Genomic DNA, 20395 nt, shown 5'->3' on the forward strand with positions numbered 1-20395 from the left:
TTTGATTTGTGACCCATCACTTACTAGTGATATGATCTTGGGCAAGTAATTGGTCTATCTATTTTAAGTTAACTTACTATTGCTCCTGTAATAAATTACCACAAATTTAGTGGCTTAAAACAACAGAGGGTTTTTAAATCTCAAAAGCTCAAAACTGGGGCTAAAATCAAGGTATTGGCAGAACTACATTCCTTCTGCTCAGCTTCCTAATTTCAAGACCTGGCACTAGATATTCTCTATCATTTTAATTTTTGCTATTCTTACTTAGGATTCTGAATATGAAATCTATAGACACCTAGGTCATGAGACTCTTACATTTGCTGTGCTTTTCATGTGCTTGGAGGTTGGGGAAGGACTGTCTTGTTAAACAGGCAGATGCCTGGGCCCTACTGCTCCCTCCAATTCAGAAAGTCTGGGACCACGTTTGGGAATCTGCATTTCATAGGAGCATTCCAGGTATTCTGATGAAAACTGTAGCCCACGCTTTGAGCAAGACTGAGAGGGTTTACATGAGTGAGCCGTAGGGGATCTGTGAATCTCCAGAAATTTTTTACAATATTTTGTTTCTATATGTGTATTTGTATTTCTTTGAGGGGAGGTTTCATAACTTCCAACAGATTATTAAAGGAGTCTGTGGCAGAAAACTTTTTTAAAGCAATGCATTACAATGTTAAATATTTACCATGAATATATATTTGTGCTTGTTGAATAAAAGAAACCTTCCTCCATATTTGAGGAATAAAATGTGAACTCAGGGATATCAATCTCTTTTTTATAAAGAAATAAGTCTTCATTAATGGTAAACTTTGAAGTAGTCATTATAGAAAATAAAAACATAGGAAAATGTAAATGACAAGGAAACCATTAACCCACAACCCAGAAGCAATTACTGTTAATGTTTTGGCATATTTTCTTTAAGGTATTATTATTGAGAGTCTAATATATGCATTTTACTGTGTAAGGCACTCAGATATACAAAAAAAGGAAAATTTTTCAAATTGAGTAAGGACAATAGACACACACACATAAACCCTGAATTGCACACTTTAAGTTCTGGAATATTCGAGATTTAACATAAAGTAGGTAATATATACCTACACTGCTGGAGGAAAGGGTGGTTCCACACTTCCACCTGTCATGTTCATTTTAACAAGAAAAATACAAAACTAGTAGCTAGAAAAACCTTGGTTCTGGTCCCTCCTTCATCACTTCCTACTTGTATCATTCTAGACAAGTCACTTAATATTTCTGGGCTTCTGACCATTGACCTCATATAAGGATAATGGCATATAATCTCTCTGAAGGCCGGACACAGGACTGTATGATATCATGAGGTCCCATAAAAATATGTATATACAACATACATTATATACATATACATATATATAATTATTTATATTAGGCCATTTGGAAAATGCAGAGGAGTGTAAAGAAATAAAAAACAATCCATATTCTTACAACCCAGGGATAACAGCTCTTACCCAGGAATTTTTTTTCTCACACATAAAAACTCAAGCACCCATTTTGGCTTGGCATTGGATTAGAGACATGCAAAGTATGTCTAATAAAATGATACGTGCCCTACGTTGAATTTATATTTAAAAGTAAACATAGCATTAGGTCCAGAAGAAGTGAATATGTAAGTAAAGATACAAAACACAGCACTTATATTTATATAAGCAAAAGGTCAAATGCACTTTTTGTAGAAGTCACACACTTAGCAGCCTAATATTATTTTCCACGATATACATGCTTCACCATAAAATATGACAAAGAATGCCTTAGCATTCCCACCTCCTTTGATCTGTCATATCCACGGAAACAGAAAACTGGAAAATACAGAATTGACTTGTTGATTTGTATCTGTATTTAACCAAATGCTGGGCAAGGAGCATGCTCAATAAATACTTATTTGTATAGCCTTTTACCTCTTTAGCTAATCACATATCAGCTCCTATGAAACAAAACGAAAATAAAGTGAACCTTATGAACTCCAAAGCAGAGTCCAAAGTACTTGGAATGCTAACAAGAAAGCTTCAATATTAGGCAGCCAGAGTTAACAAGTGTATCAAACTGCCCATCACAGTAACCATCCCAGTTAAACAACAGTTAAGCAAAAGAACTCAGGGTGAAATTCTAGCTAAGACTGGTTCACAGTGGGATAAACAGTGGAAAAGATCTCTGAGAAAACAGATTGTGAGGTCAGCCTGGTGAGAGGTGAGAAGAGGACAAGAACAGGTGAGAAGAGACAAGAATGGGAGCATTAAGAAAAGTTTCCTACAGGAGTTGGTGTATAAGAAAGAATGGAGAGCAGATGCAAGAGATGGTGGAACCCACTTTGTTCTCTAAAGAATTCTCTAAGTTTCCTGTGGTGGATTGTAACCATACACACTCCTTGACGACACCACTTTCCCACAGGATTTCTGCCCAGCAAGAGACATGGTCACAATGACCCCTGCTTTGGGACACCTTGTAAAGCTCATTGGGCGTTTCTCAGAACTATAGAGTAGGTAGGGAGAGGAACCATTTTATTTCCATGGGAATGCTGAGGCCTACCTAGGGTTTGAGATTAGCTCAAGAACATGTCTGTTAGCAGCAGAAGTAGGTTTCGAGACCTTCCCATGAGTGCTCTGACTATACTACTTTGCCTCATCCCACATTACCTGAATCACGATGGTCCTACTATGGAATTTTGAGGCTCTCTAAGGCTATTCTGAAATCTATTTACAAAGGTTCATTGTTTATTTGAGAACATTATATTCTCATCTGCAAAATTCTATCTGGAAAAATGACAATCTTAAAGTCTAAATGGCTTTGTGCACCCAGATAAGTCTTAGAATACAGAAGAGACACCAAAACACCTCAGGTATTCAGTACTTTATATGAAATATATTTACCTCAACAAAGCAAGAACACAATGTTGAATGAAAGTTGATCCACTACTGTGTAAACACTAATATGATAGAGTATCTCTAAGCTTTTTTCCTTTTTGCTTGAGGAAGATTCGCCCTGAGCTAACATCTGTGGCCAATCTTCCTCTATTTTTTGCATGTGGGTCGCCAGCACAGCATGGCTGATGAGTGGCGTAGGGCTGTGTCTGGGATACACACCCATGAATCTGGGCTGCCGAAGTGGAGGGCGCAGAACTTAACCACTACACCGTGGGGGACAGTCTCTCTAAGTTTTTAAAAAGATATTAAAGTATCTTTAATATGAAGCAATTGAGGATTGGAAAGTAGCTGTCTTCCAAGTTAGATGAGACAGTTCAAAGGACACAGACATAACTTAAGTGGAACTTTTATAACACTTCCTATAGAAAGATAACCATCCTGATAAACAGGGACTTTTGTATTCTTATCTTGCCTTTTGCAATGCGGGAGCTATAACAATAATACAGTGGGGACTTGGGAGTGCTTCCTCAGCAGCAAGCTCTTTTTTTCCTTCAGTAATGAATTTCTTCTTGAAAATTAAAGACTCTTCTCTAGTTTTATCTCTTCACAGGTTATCACTCACTCTGCTACACTTTCTAAAACACTTTCTAGCTTATAAACCTACAATGGCTTTCTATTGCAAAGAGAAATCTTGAAAGGCAATGTGGTAGAGAATAAAGAGCCTAAACTAAGGTAATCTGCATTGTAGACCTTACTGGCAGTGGGGGGAAATGAACACCTTGAGGTCTCTGTCTTTTATTTTTAAAACAAGTTATATTTCCAGCTTTAAAATTTGGGTATTTTTTTTCTCTGTAGCATTCAAGGCTCTTCATCAATTAGCACCATCTATCCAACTCTCTCTCTCTCTGTATATATATACAGCCAGTATGAACCTCTCATCTCAGCTGGCCTCCTCACTGTCCTTTACACAGTTTTCAAACACTTTACTGTTATCATTTTCAGAATGAAAGCCCATCTTCCTCCCTCCTTACCAATAGACAGGTTTCCTTTGTGGCCCATCTATTCCAAATTTCCGCTTACAGCTGTGATAATCAAAAATGTTCCCAGACATTCCCAAATGTCCCATGGTTGGCTAAATCACCTCCCTTTTGAGAATTATTGCTTTAGAATGTGACGAGATAGGTATCTAGTAGTACCAGGTAAGCCAATTTATGGCTAGATTTTAGTTGTCAGGATAAGTTTATATTCTGTATTATCACTTCTACACACTTTGTCTTAGAATTCCTGTTTATATTCCTTTTGTTATTGGCATTTAGTGGGTTAAGAAATGAAAGTTTCAAGACCAACATCAATATAGTGCTTTGAACTATATTAGAGGAGCCTGGCTACCCCTGACGTGTGTCCTATGAGCTTCAGGCTCACGTGAGTTGCTGTGCCCAGAGGTAAACAAAGAAATGAAAACCAAACAACACAGATGGTTTTAGAGGTCCTGTAAATTCACAGAAAGAGAAAGCTTAAAGGAAACCACAAATATGCTAAATGAGACATGACATTTTAAAGATACTGTTTCCAGGGGCCAGCCCAGGGGCACAGAGGTTAAGTGCTCAAGTTCCACTTCAGCAGCCCAGGATTCACCAGTTCGGATCCTGGGTGCGGACATGGCACCGCTCGGCAAGCCATGCTGTGGTAGGTGTCCCATGTACAAAGTAGAGGAAGACGGGCATGGATGTTAGCTCAGGGCCAGTCTTCCTCAGCAAAAAGAGGAGGATTGGCAGCAGATGTTAGCTCAGGGCTAATCTTCCTCAAAATAAATAAACAAAGATACTGTTTCCAGAACTAAAGTAAAGCTAGGCAGGGGATGTGAGAAAATCAGTGGTTGTTAGAAGTTTCAACAAGGAACAGATGGTTCTACTAAAAGATGAAACTACCTCTTCAAAGAAGCATAGTAACCTTTATGAATTTGTGTTAGAAAAGCAAGCAGGGATTGGAAGGAGAATAAAGAAAGGGATTTGTGCTTAACTTCACTACAATTGAGATCTTATTTGTATACAGTGTATGTCCCAAGTCCCTTATATGTTAATATGTTTAGATGAACTCGACATGGTAGAAAAAGGATGCTATTACAAGGGGAAAAAAGACAAGTATGGTCTTTGGAGCAGAAATGAAAATCTTCCTTCAGCTTCTTGATATTAAGGGTAGCAGTACAAACATTAAACCATCCTTTCTGTGTCTCTGCTTTGTAACATAAGGACCGTCAAGAATAAAACTATGATAATCGATGCTTGACTCTAAGACTATGTAGAACGTGATTTCACATCTCTTTGACATTACAAACCGTACTTCATGTAATATTTCAGATCTTTATAAATATCATTTATCTTGGTACTAAAGGTAAATTCTAATTATTTATTCTTCCCATTTTTTTAAGTTCCATAATCACAAGAACGTGTTACATAAGGGGTGACTTTGTCTCATGTCAAGGCTAATATAAGAATCTTTATTATGCGACCTTCAAAAAGTACTTATTAATTATAAGTTAGAATTTAATTTTAGGCACAAGCATGATAGGTAAAAAACAAACAAAATAAAATTGAAAAAACTGGAGCTTAGAGGAGCTGCAAATTGTTAAAGGCACCATGCTAAAATAACACAGAATAACATGACACCTTCCCTTTTGTGTAAACCCATGATGGAGTTCCCTCTGTTTCGTTTATCGTATCCTTTCTGATAACTTAAGGATATGAAAAAAAAGTCAGAATGATGGTTAAGTACTCAGAAGTATTTTAAATAATGCAACACCAATATGCTTCAACAGAAATGTATTTTTTAACAGGAAAAGTACATTATAAGGTATGTATCAGAATATGAGGCATAAACTAATGTGGAATTCAAATTTTAAAAAGACAAGATATTCACTGTATTACAAAGGTAACAAATGACAAATCACCCTCAAAATCTAACATTTTTCTCTAAGCACTTAAGCTGACTGATAGACTGAAAATTTTTATATTGTTAATGGTACATTTCATATTGTTAATTACAAAAATACAACTAAAAATCGAAAAACATTCCTAAAATTAAAATCGCTCAAGTTTAAATGTCAGCAAGCATGATGAAACAATCAGGTAGATCACCCACAATTTCAAGGATGACCATTTTCTCCAATGATTTTCCAAGATAGAGTCTAGCTAATATAATTTGCCTGTGAACATACGGCCTGTTGACTAGCCCCCACTGATGTTTCAGTAGGGGGATGACTACAGTACTTTTTTGATAAACTATAGAGTAGTTATTCAAAATGAAACTGAATAAAACTGGTTTCCTTTTGAGGATACATATACATCATTTCTCTTATTTTCTTGGATACCATAAATTGGAAAAGTCCCCAGACACTTATAAACATGAATATTATGCAATATATAGACTATAAACCTAGTGTTATTAATAAATATTCATATTGAACATTACATTTGTGAATACTTTCTTCCTCATAATAACTGTGTAAATGAAGAGGTAGCTGTGTGATACTGTGAAGAACCAAGAACACTGATACTTCCAGTTCAGTTCACTAGATTAGATCGGGTTCTCAGAAGCATAATGTACATGAAAAGTCAATATTTATGTACTAAATGAAACACTGTACTCTGTTGTCTCTAGCTATATGCAAAGTCTTATGTCCTTGGACATACGAGAGATCCAAAATAACCAAAAATCATCTTGAAAGACTCAGACGTCCAGGTTTCAAAACTAAAAAGCTGCAGTAATCAAGACAGTGTGGCACTGGCAAAGAACAGCATATCCTGTAGATGATTCAAAGAGAATTGACAGTGCAGATATAAACCCTATCATTTATGGTCCACTAACTTTTGACAAAGGGCCCAAGCCAGTTCAATGGGGAAAAAATAGGCTTCTCAACAAATGGTGCTAGGACAACTGGATTTCCACATGTAAAGGAATGAATTTGGACCCCTACTTCATACTACACAAAAAATCATTTAAAGTGGATCATAGGCATAAGTATAAGAGCAAAAGCTACAAAACTCTTAGAAGAAAACACATGAGCAAGTCTTTACGATGTTAACTTAGGCAATGATTTCTTAGCTACAACATCAAAATCACAAGTGACAAAAGACAAGATTAATGAGTAGGAAATCATTAAAATTAAAACATTTGTGCTTCAAAGGACATTATCAAGAAAGTAAAAAGACAACCCACGAAGGGGAGAAACATATTTGCAAATCATATATCTGATAAGAGATTTGTATCCAGAATATATAAAGAACACTTACAACTCAACAACAAAAAGACAACCCAATGAAAAAATGGGTAAAAAATCTGAACAGATACCTCTCCAAAGAAGATGCACAAAGATGCCAACAAGCAAGGGAAAAGATGCTCAACATCATCAGTCTTCAACGAAATGCAAATTAAGACCACAATGAGCTAACACATCTCATCACATCTACCAGGAGGGCTATAATCAAAAAGATGGACAATAACATGTACTATTGTTACATTTTTTTGTGAACAAATTGGAACCCTTATACATTGCTGATGGGAATGTAAAATGGTGCAGCTACTTTGGGAAGCAGTTTGGCAGTTTTTAAAAATGTTAAACATAGAGTTACCATATGACCCAACAATTCCACTCCTAGGTATACACCCAAAACAACTGAAAATATATATTCTCACAAAAACTTGTGCATAAATGTTTATGGCAGCATTGTTCATAATAGATAAAAGATGGAAAATTTCCAAATGTCCATCAGCTGATGAATGGGTAGACAAAATGTGGTATATCCACAGTATGTGATATTATTCAGTCATAAAAAGGAATGAAGTACTGATATCTAATAAACGTGGATGAATCTTGAAGTGAAAGAAGCTAGTCACAAAAGACTACATATTGTGTGATCCTGTTCATATGTATGTCCAAAATAGGTAAATCTATAGAGACAGAAAGTAGATTAACAGCTGCATAGGGCTGGGGAATTGGGGGTGGGGTGTGGCTGAGGAGTGTTTGCCAATGATTACATTCTTTTTGGGGTGACAAAAATGTTCTAAAATTAGATTATGGTGATTGTATAATCCTGCGAATATAGTAAATGTCATTTAAATGGGCAAACTTTATGGTGTATAAATTATAGCTTGATGAAGCTAAATTTTTTTAAAATGTTATATTCTGTTTAGTAATAAAGAATTTTTCTGAGATATAAAAACATCATAGTTACCTTAACTCTTTCCTAGCATTTTGGTGGTAAATTTTTATACACAGTGAATATCATCAAAGGCAACCCCAAACCAAATGCTAAAAAGAGGTCCTTTGTACATACATCTGCTGTTGGTAGTGGAGTTAGTTTTTAATCTCAGGTTGACCACTTTGCACGCAGCATACTTTAACCTGCTGTTGGCTACTTCCCAAAATGACCACTCCTCTACTGCCCCGGTCCAACAAAAAAATAAGAAAAGGTTGAGCCAGCCCTGATGGCCTAGCAGTTCAAGTTCAGCACACTCCACTTTGGTGGCAGGGGTTCAGTTTCCCAGGCGTGGAACCACAAGACTCATCTGTCAGTAGCCATGCTGTGGCAGCAGCTCACATAGAACTACAAGGACCTACAACTGAAATATACAGCTATGTACTTGGGCTTTGGGGAGGAGAAAAAAAAAAGGAAGAGGAAGATTGGCAATAGATGTTAGCTGAGGGCAAACTTTCCCAGTAAAAAAAAAAAAAGATTACATAATTATTTCTTCAATATGCTTATGTTACACATCCAGATGAAAATAGGTTAAAGATCTGTTCCATAGATTAGAGCTATTTATACTACATATCATTACTTTTTAGAGTCATAAGTCTTAGCAGCAAGCTAGCTTTGCAGATAGAAATGTAAACTTCTAGTATTTTTATACTTTTTATGATGGAACTTCCTCAGACTTGTTTATGAGTTTTTCTATTTGGGGTATACTGAGAAAGAGCTACATAGGATTAAAAATGAAAGATCTTTTAAGGCAACTTAAAAAAACTTATTATCCCCACTTGTAGTACTTACAGGTTTTCTCCAGAAAAATAGTTGACTCACAGTCAATTTTTAATTTTGGAACAACTTCTTGTTATCAATACACTTCATGTGCCTGAAACATCTTCCTCACTAGCTACTATCTTCCATCTCACTCTAAAAAATGCAAACTAGTTCAAATCTAACCTGAACAGAACACAATTTGGAATCTGACTTTAAAATATATATTATGCATTTTGAAGAAAAAGTCACCTATAAATATATGCTTTGGGAGATTATTGGTACATCTGCTTATCAGTATATTTTAAAAGATTACCTTTCTTCCCCCTCCACACTCAGGTCTCTGTTCCACTTATTTTCATACAGTCTCACAATTTTTTCTCTCTCCAAGAATCTTTTCAGAAATATCTTGTTTCCCTTTAAATAAATACCAAGACCAGGAGAAGGACGGTGAAGCTAGGTGACCCGAAGTTCTATGCCACCAACAGGCATTCAACATGCAGAAACTTTTTCACAGGTGGCAAAATTCACTAGACATGAGAAAAATGTACAATGAAAGTTTTTGAGTAGCTTTTTATTACTCCAAGAATACTATCTTGTAAGCCAATTTTAACATTATCCAGAACACAGCACTTACATACTATGAGATAAAAGTTCCTTATGGTGTCTTCGGAAATTACTACAACTTTACAACCTCTTATCTGAAATTTCTTTGGCCTGAAATGTTTCAGAATTCAGAACTTTTATTAGAAAGGTCTGTCTGCCATATATTATGCAACACCTCCAGCAAGCGCTAGAGCTGCACTGTAATCAAACACATTAAGATTTCTGTAGAAAACTTAGGAATATTCACGCTAAGTCAATATTCAGTTATACATGGCCTCAGTTCTGTTCAGGTCAGATTTACTATTAAGGGAGTTAGGAAAGACAAAAGATTGGCATCTGTAATAACATAGTAATTTGAAATGTAGTTCTTAATGTTTGGTATCTAGTTCAGACTCACTGTAAACTATTGGTCTTTTCTTTCACAAAACTGAAAGAGTATTTAAAATGAAAAAAATGAAACTATATTTCAGGAGGTAAACGGAAAATAGATTAGCCTTGGAAACTAAGTTAACCACATTATGATTTTCCTCTAGAACTTGTCTAGCTCTGGTTAAAAAGGCCATTTCTTGGTGCGATAATGAAAGACATCAGATCAACCCCAAGCTTTCAGTGTGAGCATCCCTGGAGGCTTCAAGGATCTCAGGCAGCATGAAGACCTGGAGGAAGATAGGGAGGCCCTGGATGGCGCAGTGCTTGAAGCACACCTAAGCGGGCAAACTTGAGCTTCAGTGTATGAAGGCAAAGACAGGTCAACTAGGAATCTGTGTGGTCAACTGTTCTCTTGCCAGGACACAGGAAACGCGTTGGTATAAATTCTTGTTTGGAGGCTGCAAAAAGCGTCGCACAGAGAAGGGGGAGGAGTGGCTGATAAGTCAGAGCTGGGGCTAGAATAGAAAAGGAAACAGGGTGCCCAGTCTTGTACAAGTTGGGTGAAAATGGGTCTGAGCAACCCGTTCCTGCGTCGGTCTCCGAGGGTTCGGTACCTGCGTGGGCGGAGCACCGCCGACCCAGAAGCCCCGCCGTATCTCGGGCCAGGGCGCTGTGCTCCACCTGCGGCAAGCAGTTAACTGCTGCCCGACAGTGTTCACACAGTCCATGTGCCATCCCGCGAGCCCGTCCCAGGCCCACAGCCTAGAATCCAACCCCGCGCAGAGGACACCCACGGGAACAGCGAGCGGGTCCCACTAGAGCGCAGGCCCGGCCCGCCCCCCGCTTCAAGTACGGGGCGGGACCCTCGCGGCTTTCCATCCAATCCCTGTTCCCCAATGTTCTCGGGGCGGGACCCTCGCGGCTTTCCATCCAATCCCTGTTCCCCAATGTTCTCGGGGAGGGACCCTCGCGGCTTTCCATCCAATTGCCGCTCTCCTTGGCTGCCGCTAGGGAGCCGACTGGCTCGGCTGCGAGGTAAAGCAGGCGGGCGACGCTGCGCCCCCTCCCTCCCTTAATCCTCAGCGGGTGGGGGAAAGTTACGTCCTGTAGAACGGAGTTAAATAGTGTAGAACGACGGAGGTGTCAGGACTCAGCGAGGGTCTCCTGTCATCAGTGATCTCACCTGCCGGGGTCGGAGAGGTACCCTTGAGGTTGGGCCGCTAGGCTGGTCCGCTGGCTGGTCCGTCGTGATGTTTGGTTGGAGTTGTCTCTCTCTTGGTGGCCTCTTGAGTGTGCAGAGCTGCCCTTGGGTTGGTGGGAGGAGTCTCCGCTCTCGTCGCCGTCTGCTCCTCCTGGAACCAAGCGTTGAACGCTTGTCCCCTGCGACAGGGCGCCGGCACCGGATACCTGGGCATCGGGATGTACTTTGTATCCTGTGGACCTGTCTAATGGAACGGAGTACGATTGTCCGAAACCTAGTTAATCCTGTAGTAATTTTTATCCAGCTCTCTAGCAGATGGACTTTCGCATGTGTTGGCTGTGATTACCAAAAGTTGAGTCTTGGGACCTCCCAACCCCTGGCTTGTCTGCCTTCCACCCTCTTTCCAAGTTTTTGTTAATTATCCCCCCCCTGCAATTGTTAAGCTTCTTTCTTCCTTCCCACAGTCGCCAGGCTTGTGATCTCAAAACAGAATTGTTGCAGCAGGCTACCGGCAGTCCTAAACAGTTCATCTTGGTGTACTGGTATGTGACAATCTATTTTTTTACTTGTTTCTGATTGACTTTCCGCTTTGAGTTTACATCTTAATGCCACCAGGAAGCCCACTGTAATTGAATCCAGTGTCCTCATTTTCTAAATGCATATATAGGTTCTTTTGTAATTATATTATTTAATTTAATCTTTGTGGTTGAAAATTCATGGCAAATAATCCTTCATGAAAGAATCTGATAATTCATATTTTTAACATGTACTTCCTGGTGAGGTGAGATTGTAGTGAGAATGGAATTAGTAATCTTGGTCTCAGTTTCCTAGAGTCTATTAAGTGGCAGGGAGGTACACAGAGAATAATTTATCTTTTATATATATGTGTATTAGTTTCCTATTGCTACCATAGCAATTTATTACAAACTTAACAAACTTTTTTTTTAACAGTTAAAAAGATAAATTTATTATCTCACAGCTTCTGTAGATCTGAAGTCCATGCGGGTTTTAGCTGGGTACTCTGTTTAGGATCTCACAAAGCTGAAATAAAGGTTTCTGTATGTCTGGGCTCTTTTCCGGAGGCTCTGGGGGGGGGAATCCACCTGCAGGCTCATTGAGGTTGTTGGCAGAATTCATTTCCATGCAGTTGTAGGACCAAGATTCCCATTTCTGTACTGTCAGCTGAAGCCTCTCTCAGTTCCATAAGACTGACCATCTGCATCTTCAAAGCCAGACAACACCTCCAACACTTTTCATGCTTTTAATCTCCCTGACTCATTGTCTGCCACCAGCTAGAGAAAGCTTTCTGCTCTTAAGGGCTCAAGTGATCAGATTAGGCCCACCTGGATAATCTCCCGACTTTAAGGTCAGTTGACTGTATAAAATAACACAGTCACACTCATGGAAGTGATAATCTCATATTCATAGGTTCTGTGGATTAGAGGGAGTGGAATCCTGGGGGCCGTTCATAGAAATTCTATCTAGGATAATATGGTTGTCTCTACTAGATTATTTTTATAATGTGCTTTTGCAGGCGGTTTTTAAAAAAATCCTAACAACTCTATCTGATTATATGATTATCCTCTCTACAGATAAGGAAATTCAGTTAAAGTTGGTTGTCCAGAGGCACGTGGTATTTGGTCCTAGATCTACATTTCCATTAGGTCTAAAACCATGTTTATGGATGGTCAAAGAGAAGTGCAGCCAAAGTCATTAGATAGGGAGAAACTATGAGATCTTTGTTGTACCTCATTTTTGGATTCTCTCTTTATATTAGTGGTATAGGCTAAGCTCTTCTACCCTAGCAAAGAAAGGCCAGAATACAATGGCATGAATAAGATAAAAGTTTTTTCATACATGTAGAGGAAGGAGTCCAGAGCTAGTAGATTCTGACAGCCTCAGTGCATGGCTTCCAATAATAGGTCCAAGATGCCGTTCCAGTTGGCACTACCTGCTAGGCAGTGAGAAAGAGAGAACGCACAGGGAGAGCACATGTAGTCCTTAATAGGGGCATGACCTTTGTGACATACATCACAAACCTGGACTTGAGCTCCAAGGGAGAGTAGGAAAGATACAGTTTTGTGGCTGTATACTAAAACTCAGGATTCTGTTAAGAAAGAATGGGAAAAATGATATTGGCTGAAAACAGTCTCTGCCACACCCTTGTTTTTGATGGTTTATTCTGTAACGTTCTATGAGTGGAATATTTTGTTTGGCTTTGCTGTTAGTTTTAAAAAGTAGTATTTAAAGGACAGGAAATTCTTATTCAATATTAATGTTCTTGATTTCTCAATTGCTATTTTAATATATAATTTAATTTATATATATTTATATAATTTAATTTCTTTGAGAAATCTCATTTTTCATTTAGCACTTACATACATCATTCATTTTGATTTAGTTTTGAGTTAGTTTGATTTCTCTGATGAAAATTAATACAGTTGTGGAAAGTGTTGAAGATTGCTTTGGGATGTGTGAAACCATTCTGCATATCTGCATATACCATCTGCACAGTTAGGTCACAGCAGCTTGTCATGTGATTTGTGTATACTATAATATTCTGTAACTCGACAGTTGGATGACTTTTCCACACTTCTTTATACTTTGCTCTTCAAAATTCTTTCTCTCAGCCCATCCTTTTCTGCATCTGAATTGTACTTCCCCATTTAGACCTCCTGCAGGTCTCCTCATCCGCTATCGTGTAGCCTTTATATACTTGGAAGATCGCGGTCAAACAGATCTGGGCTTGAGTTGTTGCTTTGACTTTGGGCAAGTTACTAAATCTCTCTTGAGTTTTGGTTTCTTCATATGTAGAGTGGCCGTGAATGCCATCATTCAGAGATAATATGAAGATTAAGGAGATAACACATTTTCTTTAACACTGCAGTACTTGGCAAATAGTGGATGCTCAATTAATGATAATTATGCCGTTCCCATTGATCACTCCTTAGCCTCTAGCACTGTGAGTCTATACTTTAAAAAAAAAATTTGTTTTTCTCTCTCTGACAAGTTTATGAATGCCTTAAGAACTAGCATCAAGTCCTGGGTAGCCTGTGGTCCCTAGATATTAATTTGGTGAATTGGAACTAGCATATATAAGAATATTTATGAGATTGAAGTTGTGAGGGCTTTTTTCTTTAGTTTTCCGATTGTGATTGCATCATGGAAAATCAGTTGGCTAAATCAGCTGAAGAACGAACATTTCAGTACCAAGATTCTCTTCCATCACTGCCTGTTCCTTCACTTGAAGAATCATTAAAAAGATATCTTGAATCAGGTATGTTTGTAATCTTCTAGTGTATATTAATTTTGTTAGCAACTTAGAAAACTGTGAAATTGTTAGAAGTTGATGAGGATCTAATTGCTTTTTCCTCTAGGCTCATGATAATTAATGTATTCTTAAAATGTCCAAAACTTCTCCTCTCTCATGTTAATTTTTCCATAGTTTGTAAAGCCAGATAGTACTATTAGGCTTACAATAAAAAGTAGTAGTCCTCTGCCTCATCCCCCCTTAAACTGGGAATCCTGCAAATCCCACTCCCTCAGGCAAGCATTTTCAAATATTGTTTCTGTTTCTTGTGTTGTTTATCTCTGGATTTAAACCAACATTCTTATATTACTATTTCTTGAATTTTTAGTTGTAAATATTTTAAATTCGTTCCTAAAAAGATGTGGGTTTAACTTTCTGTATCTCATAACCTTCCTTCCCCCTACACCCAATGTATATGTGATCCAACATATCCACATTTTCTCTCTCATTCTCTCAATATAGTGGTACAAAATCACCATTTGGGATTAAATTAGTATTAAATCAGGTTTCACCTGATTTAAATCAGTATTTATTTGAATTAAATCGCCTGACCATTTAGGGTTTATGGTTTTGCGATTATTCACAAGAGAACCATTCAGTGTACTTTGATTATCTTTTTGCTACATTTTGTTTTTCCTCATTTTTCATTTGCTTAGTACTTTGTATCCATAATGAATTGAATTCCAAACACTTCAATACACTGAAAATCCCTGAATTTAAACACATAAGATATTCTCTTAGTTTCATTTCTTCTTGGAGACATCTCTGCTGGGGCCCTCTACTCTTCTGGTTCAGTCAGCATTCACTTTTCTTGAGCTGGCTGGACAGCTGTTATCCTGGGGCTTTCCTTCGGCCACCATCCTGGCAGTTCTCTTCGCCTCTCTCTCCTGTGTTGGATTCTCTACTTCCTGGATTCCATCTTCCTCTTTATCTTCCCTCATTTTGGTGCAATGTATCTTCAGTAGCTACTTGAGAAAGCGTGTCTAGGAGGAAAGGAATCTAAGACCTAAAAATGAATGTATTTTACATTCATACTTGATTGTTTGCTGGAGTATAGAATTCTGGGTTGGAAATGATTTTTCTTAAGAGTTTTGAAGAAACTGTTCTTCTTGAGAAATCTGATGCCCCTCTGATGTTTGATCCTTTATATGTGACCTGTTGTTTTTTACTCTCAGGATGCCTTTGAGAACGTTTTTCTTTGTCCCTACCATTCTGAATTTCCCAGTGATGTAGGTTTTTACACGTGTGTAGGTATTTACATTTATCTCTCTGAACACTCAGTGGGTTCTTTTAGTTTAAAAGTCATGTTCTTCAGTTCTAAGAAATTTTTAAAGTATGTTTCTTTGATAGTTTTCTCCTCCCTTTGCTCTCTGGAATTCCTATTACTTAGATCTGGGTCCTTCTGGGCTAAGCTTTTAGTTAAAAAAACTGTTTCCCTTTCATTATTTGTGCCTTTCCCTTTTTGGTCTATGTACTGTTTGATATCACCAATCCTTTTTTTGTTCCATTCTGCTCTCTGACTCATGTGAGAGGCTTTCCTCAATATCTGGTAATCCTTAGTCATTCATATTTAAGAGTCAGACCTTTAAACCTGATTGGGACCTCTGTGTGCATGGGTAGGGCTTCGAGGCTAGGGGACCTTATATTAAGCCTTGTCGGGTAATAGGGCAGAGGTATAGCAGTTCCATTAGGGCATAGCCAAATACTCCTTTCTCTTGGACTGACTGGTTTCCCCAAAGAAGAATCCTCTCATCTTTTGTTCAGAAGGCATAAGCCTGACTGCTAGTGTTTTGGGGGCTGGGTAGGGGAAGGGGGCTGGAGGACTCATTGTTCTGGGTGTATACTTTCATTATAATCCCTGTTTTTCAATATGGGGTAGAACCTATGTATTCAGTTTGTCTGGTTCAACTCCTGAGAGTAAACCTCTGGATTTCTACTGGCATTGGGAGGAAGTTGCCTGGCTTTCTAGAGTGGAGAAAGAGATCTGCAGGGTCTAGCGTGGATGGCGTGGTTGTCTGCTGCTTTTAAAGACTTTCCAACAGTCCTCCTGTTTTGAGCCTTCTTTGCCCCTTGCCTTTGGGAGCCCACCTGTGTTGAACTGTTGAAGCTTTCTGGGATTCTGCTGCAGGGATGGGGCTGCTTCTTGGTTTGCACCTAACCCCACCCTGTCTCCTCCTCCCTTCCATCTCCAGGGTTTAGATATTAAGTTTCTCCGTTCTACAAAGTCAGTTACCGGTTTCCCATGTGTTTTCTAATTTGTAAAATGTTAGTTTAACTTGTATGCTGTCCTCTCTTCTTTCATTTTCTTTGTCCTTATGAATCTATGCCTTTTTTATTACTTCACTGTCATTTTAGTGAGTTTCCAGGAGTGGAAATAAATGTATGTATTTAGATCACTTTAACTGGAAACCCTCTGATTTTTTTTATATCTTCTTTTTCTCTCTTTTTTCTTATCTACTCTCATCTGGAAGTTCTAATTTCTTTTTTTAAAAATTCACTGATTATTCACTTTTTTTGATTATTCACTTCATTTATACTTTCTCTGAATACAGCTTTTGAATTGAGTTTAAGATAAGACTTTGAAGGGGCTGGCCCAGTGGCTGAGTGGCTTAAGTTCGCGCGCTCTGCTGCAGGTGGCCCAGTGTTTTGTCAGTTCGAATCCTGGGCGTGGACATGTCGTTGCTCATCAAACCACGCTGAGACAGTGTCCCACATGCCACAACTAGAAGGACCCACAACTAAGAATATACAACCATGTACTGGGGGGCTTTGGAGAGAAAAAGGAAAAAAATAAAATCTTTAAAAAAAAAAAGATAAGACTTTGAAGAGACAAAATAAAACAAAAGGAAGATATTAATATTAATGTCCCTTGATTTCTATTCTACTTTCATCTACAGCTTAATTTTCAGAACAGTTTTTCATGGACTAAGAACCCTGTATCCTTTTTTTTCTTTTTTGAAGGAAACCATTATTGGCCACAAGACACCCTAAACAGCTCTGGGCAGGCTTTACACTTAAATTTACATACATATTGCATATATACATAATGTTCAAGGCTTTGCTTGAACATTAGTGGAAAGGAGCTTAATTTCTATTATTCGTGGCTAAACAGGATTTACTTTCCTATTGACTAATAGCTAGACGATAGCTCTGTCTTTGTCATTTTAACTATCATCTTGGACTATTTTAAAATAATTTTTCAGACCATGATTATCAGATTACATAATATCCACTGTTTTATTTTTTATAGTATTTTGCATTGTTGCTTTTCAGCCATTATCATGTACTAAATTATTGTAACTTATTGGGCTTCTGTGATAATGAATACATACATAGTTGTTTTACATATCTGAGTCTTAAGGTTTGTATAAGTAATAAAAATTGAGGTGAGTTTGTGGTACTTGATGTCTAAATACTTTAATGCATATTTTTTCTTTATAGTAAAGCCCTTTGCAAATGAGGAAGAATATAAGAAAACTGAAGAAATTGTCCGAAAATTTAAAAATGGGATTGGAGGAGAATTACACCAGAAATTACTTGAAAGGGCAAAAGGAAAAAGAAATTGGGTATTTATGTTATTGTGCTTATAATTAGGAAATTGATGCTTAATGAATTAAAAATAAAAATGTATGTAGATTTTGTTTTAAAATTATTACTTTAAAAATTCTTGAAGTCATTGTTGTCATTATCATTATCCAAAAGAATGAATGAATTATTTAACTCTGGGGAGTTTTGAGTGTTGTGAGTGTGCTCCTCTCTTATCATATGGGGAATTTGTTAAAATGCAGATTTCCTGGGACCAGTGATTCTAATTCGGTATCTCTGGAATGGGGGCCCAGAAATCCTTATTTTAGCAACTATTCCCTATGGTTCTGATGCAGGTGATCTGTAGACCATGCTTCAGAGAAACATCTTGTCCAGGTAATCATAGGCTAAAAAACCCAAAACACTAAAGTAGACATCTCACTTAGGTGGTGTACAAATATCTAAATAGTGCAGGGGAGAAAAAGGGCCATTGCAGAATTGGAATGGAGAATGATTATGAGTATTCTATGTTTCAGTTATATAGACTGAGATGTTGGTATAATAATTATTGAGGATCTCAGTAATTTTCCACAAGGAATCTTCTTTGACCTCTTGAGCTTAAACTACTCTTATTTCTATAGTATGAACCAGAGAATGAGTTTTCATAATTAGAAAACATTGCCTTAGTATAGAAATAATGATTGTAACTATCTTTTAGTTTTAGAAATAAAAAGCAAGCTGATTTTTTCATTAGCCATTGATACCTATGATGGAATAATAAAATTTTCTACTTCCAGATTTCTTTATTTTCAGTCTTGAAACTTGAGTGCTTTTAATTAAATCAGAGTAAAGGTAAAGAAGTTGTTCTGTCTGTATCTTTTTCACTTATATCTTTTTCTGAATGACTGATTATAGTTTATAACATCAATTTCTTCAAAAAGAATGCCAAGCAATTTTATGAGATCTGTTTACTTATGTATGAAATTCAATTGTGTATTGTGAAAGAGGTACACATAGAAAGTAGTGTCTTTGAGAAATCTAAATTAGTTTTTAGTCCACCAAAAAGTTTTTATATTTCTGATTTGATATTTCCGTTTTTGCTTGGGAAAGGAAAATTGTAAATGCCTTAATAACTGTTATATTTAAGTGAGGATTTGTTGAATGCATGTTATACACCAGGTGCTCTGAGAAAACACACTTAAGTACTTTGTTGAGTATTTGTGACAATTTGATCTGTCTGAAGGTGTCTTTTTAGTGCTTTCTTGTTTCATGTTTTTGATAATGTAGTTAAACTGAATAGTACTTAAGATCCTTCAATTCTAAAGGAAAGAAATGATCACAATAGCATTTTTCAATATCTATGATGATTTAAAACAAGAACATACGTTAAGTATTGAAGAGTAAAGCAAAAAGAACAAATTTAGCTCTTTTTTATTTATTTATTTTTTTTGCCAGCACTTACACATTCAAGTATTATCAATATCATTAGGCTGATGTTTTTAATTTCTTTTAGCTGGAAGAGTGGTGGCTGAATGTTGCATATCTGGATGTTCGTATGCCGTCACAACTGAATGTCAACTTTGCGGGTCCTGCGCCCTATATTGAACACTATTGGCCTCCAAAGGAAGGCACCCAGTTGGAAAGAGGAAGTATAAATCTTTGGCATAACTTAAACTACTGGCAGCTATTAAGAAAGTAAGGATAGTTATGTGAATTTAGTAACAGATTTACTCAAGGTCTCAGGTAGCAAAATGTTGAGAAGCTTGATTTAGTTTGGGGATGAATGCTAGAGTTGTGACTGTTTAGTTTATAAGATTTATAATGACTTCTTGATAAAAAATACTTGTTTTTGTTTCAATAGAGAAAAAGTGCCTGTTCATAAAGTTGGAAATACTCCTCTAGATATGAGTCAATTCCGAATGCTATTTTCTACCTGCAAGGTGCCAGGAATTACTAGAGATTCAGTTATGAGTTATTTTAGGACTGGTAAGTAGAAAACTTGGGTACGTTTTTTGGTAAAGGCATTAGGATTTGGGTAGTTTTGCTGTAGTTATGACACTGTGGAGCATACTCTTTTGAAGAATATTCTTACTGGATTTTGACTAATCAAAGGCTTTTTGTGAACCTATCTTTCAGTCATTCTGATTAGTTGGAAGTAATTTATGGGAATGGATTTTCTAAACTATATCTTTGATTCTCTGCAAACCTGATGCTCACTTTGCTTCATTTGAGAGTTTAAATTTTAGTTCAAGAGTAGAATTATGAATCAGAGTATTAGGAAATCCGGAGCATATGATCTGGATCCTTCCCTTTCTACCCTCGTTCCTTCTTATCTGAATTCTCTTTTTGAGTGTTTTCTTGTGTGTGCTCCTCATGCCCCATTTCTCTTTGTGGGTGTGCCTTTTTCCCCCTTATATGAGATGAGAACCTCGTATCATTCTTCTTCAAGGCACTAGAGTTCAGATTGACTCATCAAAGT

At 37.4% G+C, this 20395-nt stretch overlaps 1 protein-coding gene across 15 annotated transcripts in view; it reads left to right on the forward strand.

Moving 5' to 3' along the window:
• The window catches only part of CROT (carnitine O-octanoyltransferase), an 86053-nt gene that overhangs the window by 20459 nt on the left and 45199 nt on the right, over positions 1-20395 (forward strand). For 2 of the 15 annotated variants that reach the window (XM_070617344.1, XM_070617345.1), the window contains exons 2-6: positions 11546-11623; positions 14223-14358; positions 17833-17957; positions 19430-19611; positions 19778-19902. In XM_070617344.1, coding sequence (XP_070473445.1) covers positions 14244-14358; positions 17833-17957; positions 19430-19611; positions 19778-19902 — 547 coding nt within the window. In that variant the 5' untranslated portion in view covers positions 11546-11623; positions 14223-14243. Of the gene's footprint in view, positions 1-10750; positions 11433-11545; positions 11624-14222; positions 14359-17832; positions 17958-19429; positions 19612-19777; positions 19903-20395 lie in introns of those variants that run through there. The other 13 variants (XM_070617341.1, XM_070617338.1, XM_070617340.1 and 10 more) reach the window with 13 other exon arrangements.

The sequence above is a fragment of the Equus przewalskii genome, chromosome 4 (assembly GCF_037783145.1).
Source record: "Equus przewalskii isolate Varuska chromosome 4, EquPr2, whole genome shotgun sequence".
Taxonomy (NCBI): Eukaryota; Metazoa; Chordata; class Mammalia; order Perissodactyla; family Equidae; genus Equus; species Equus przewalskii.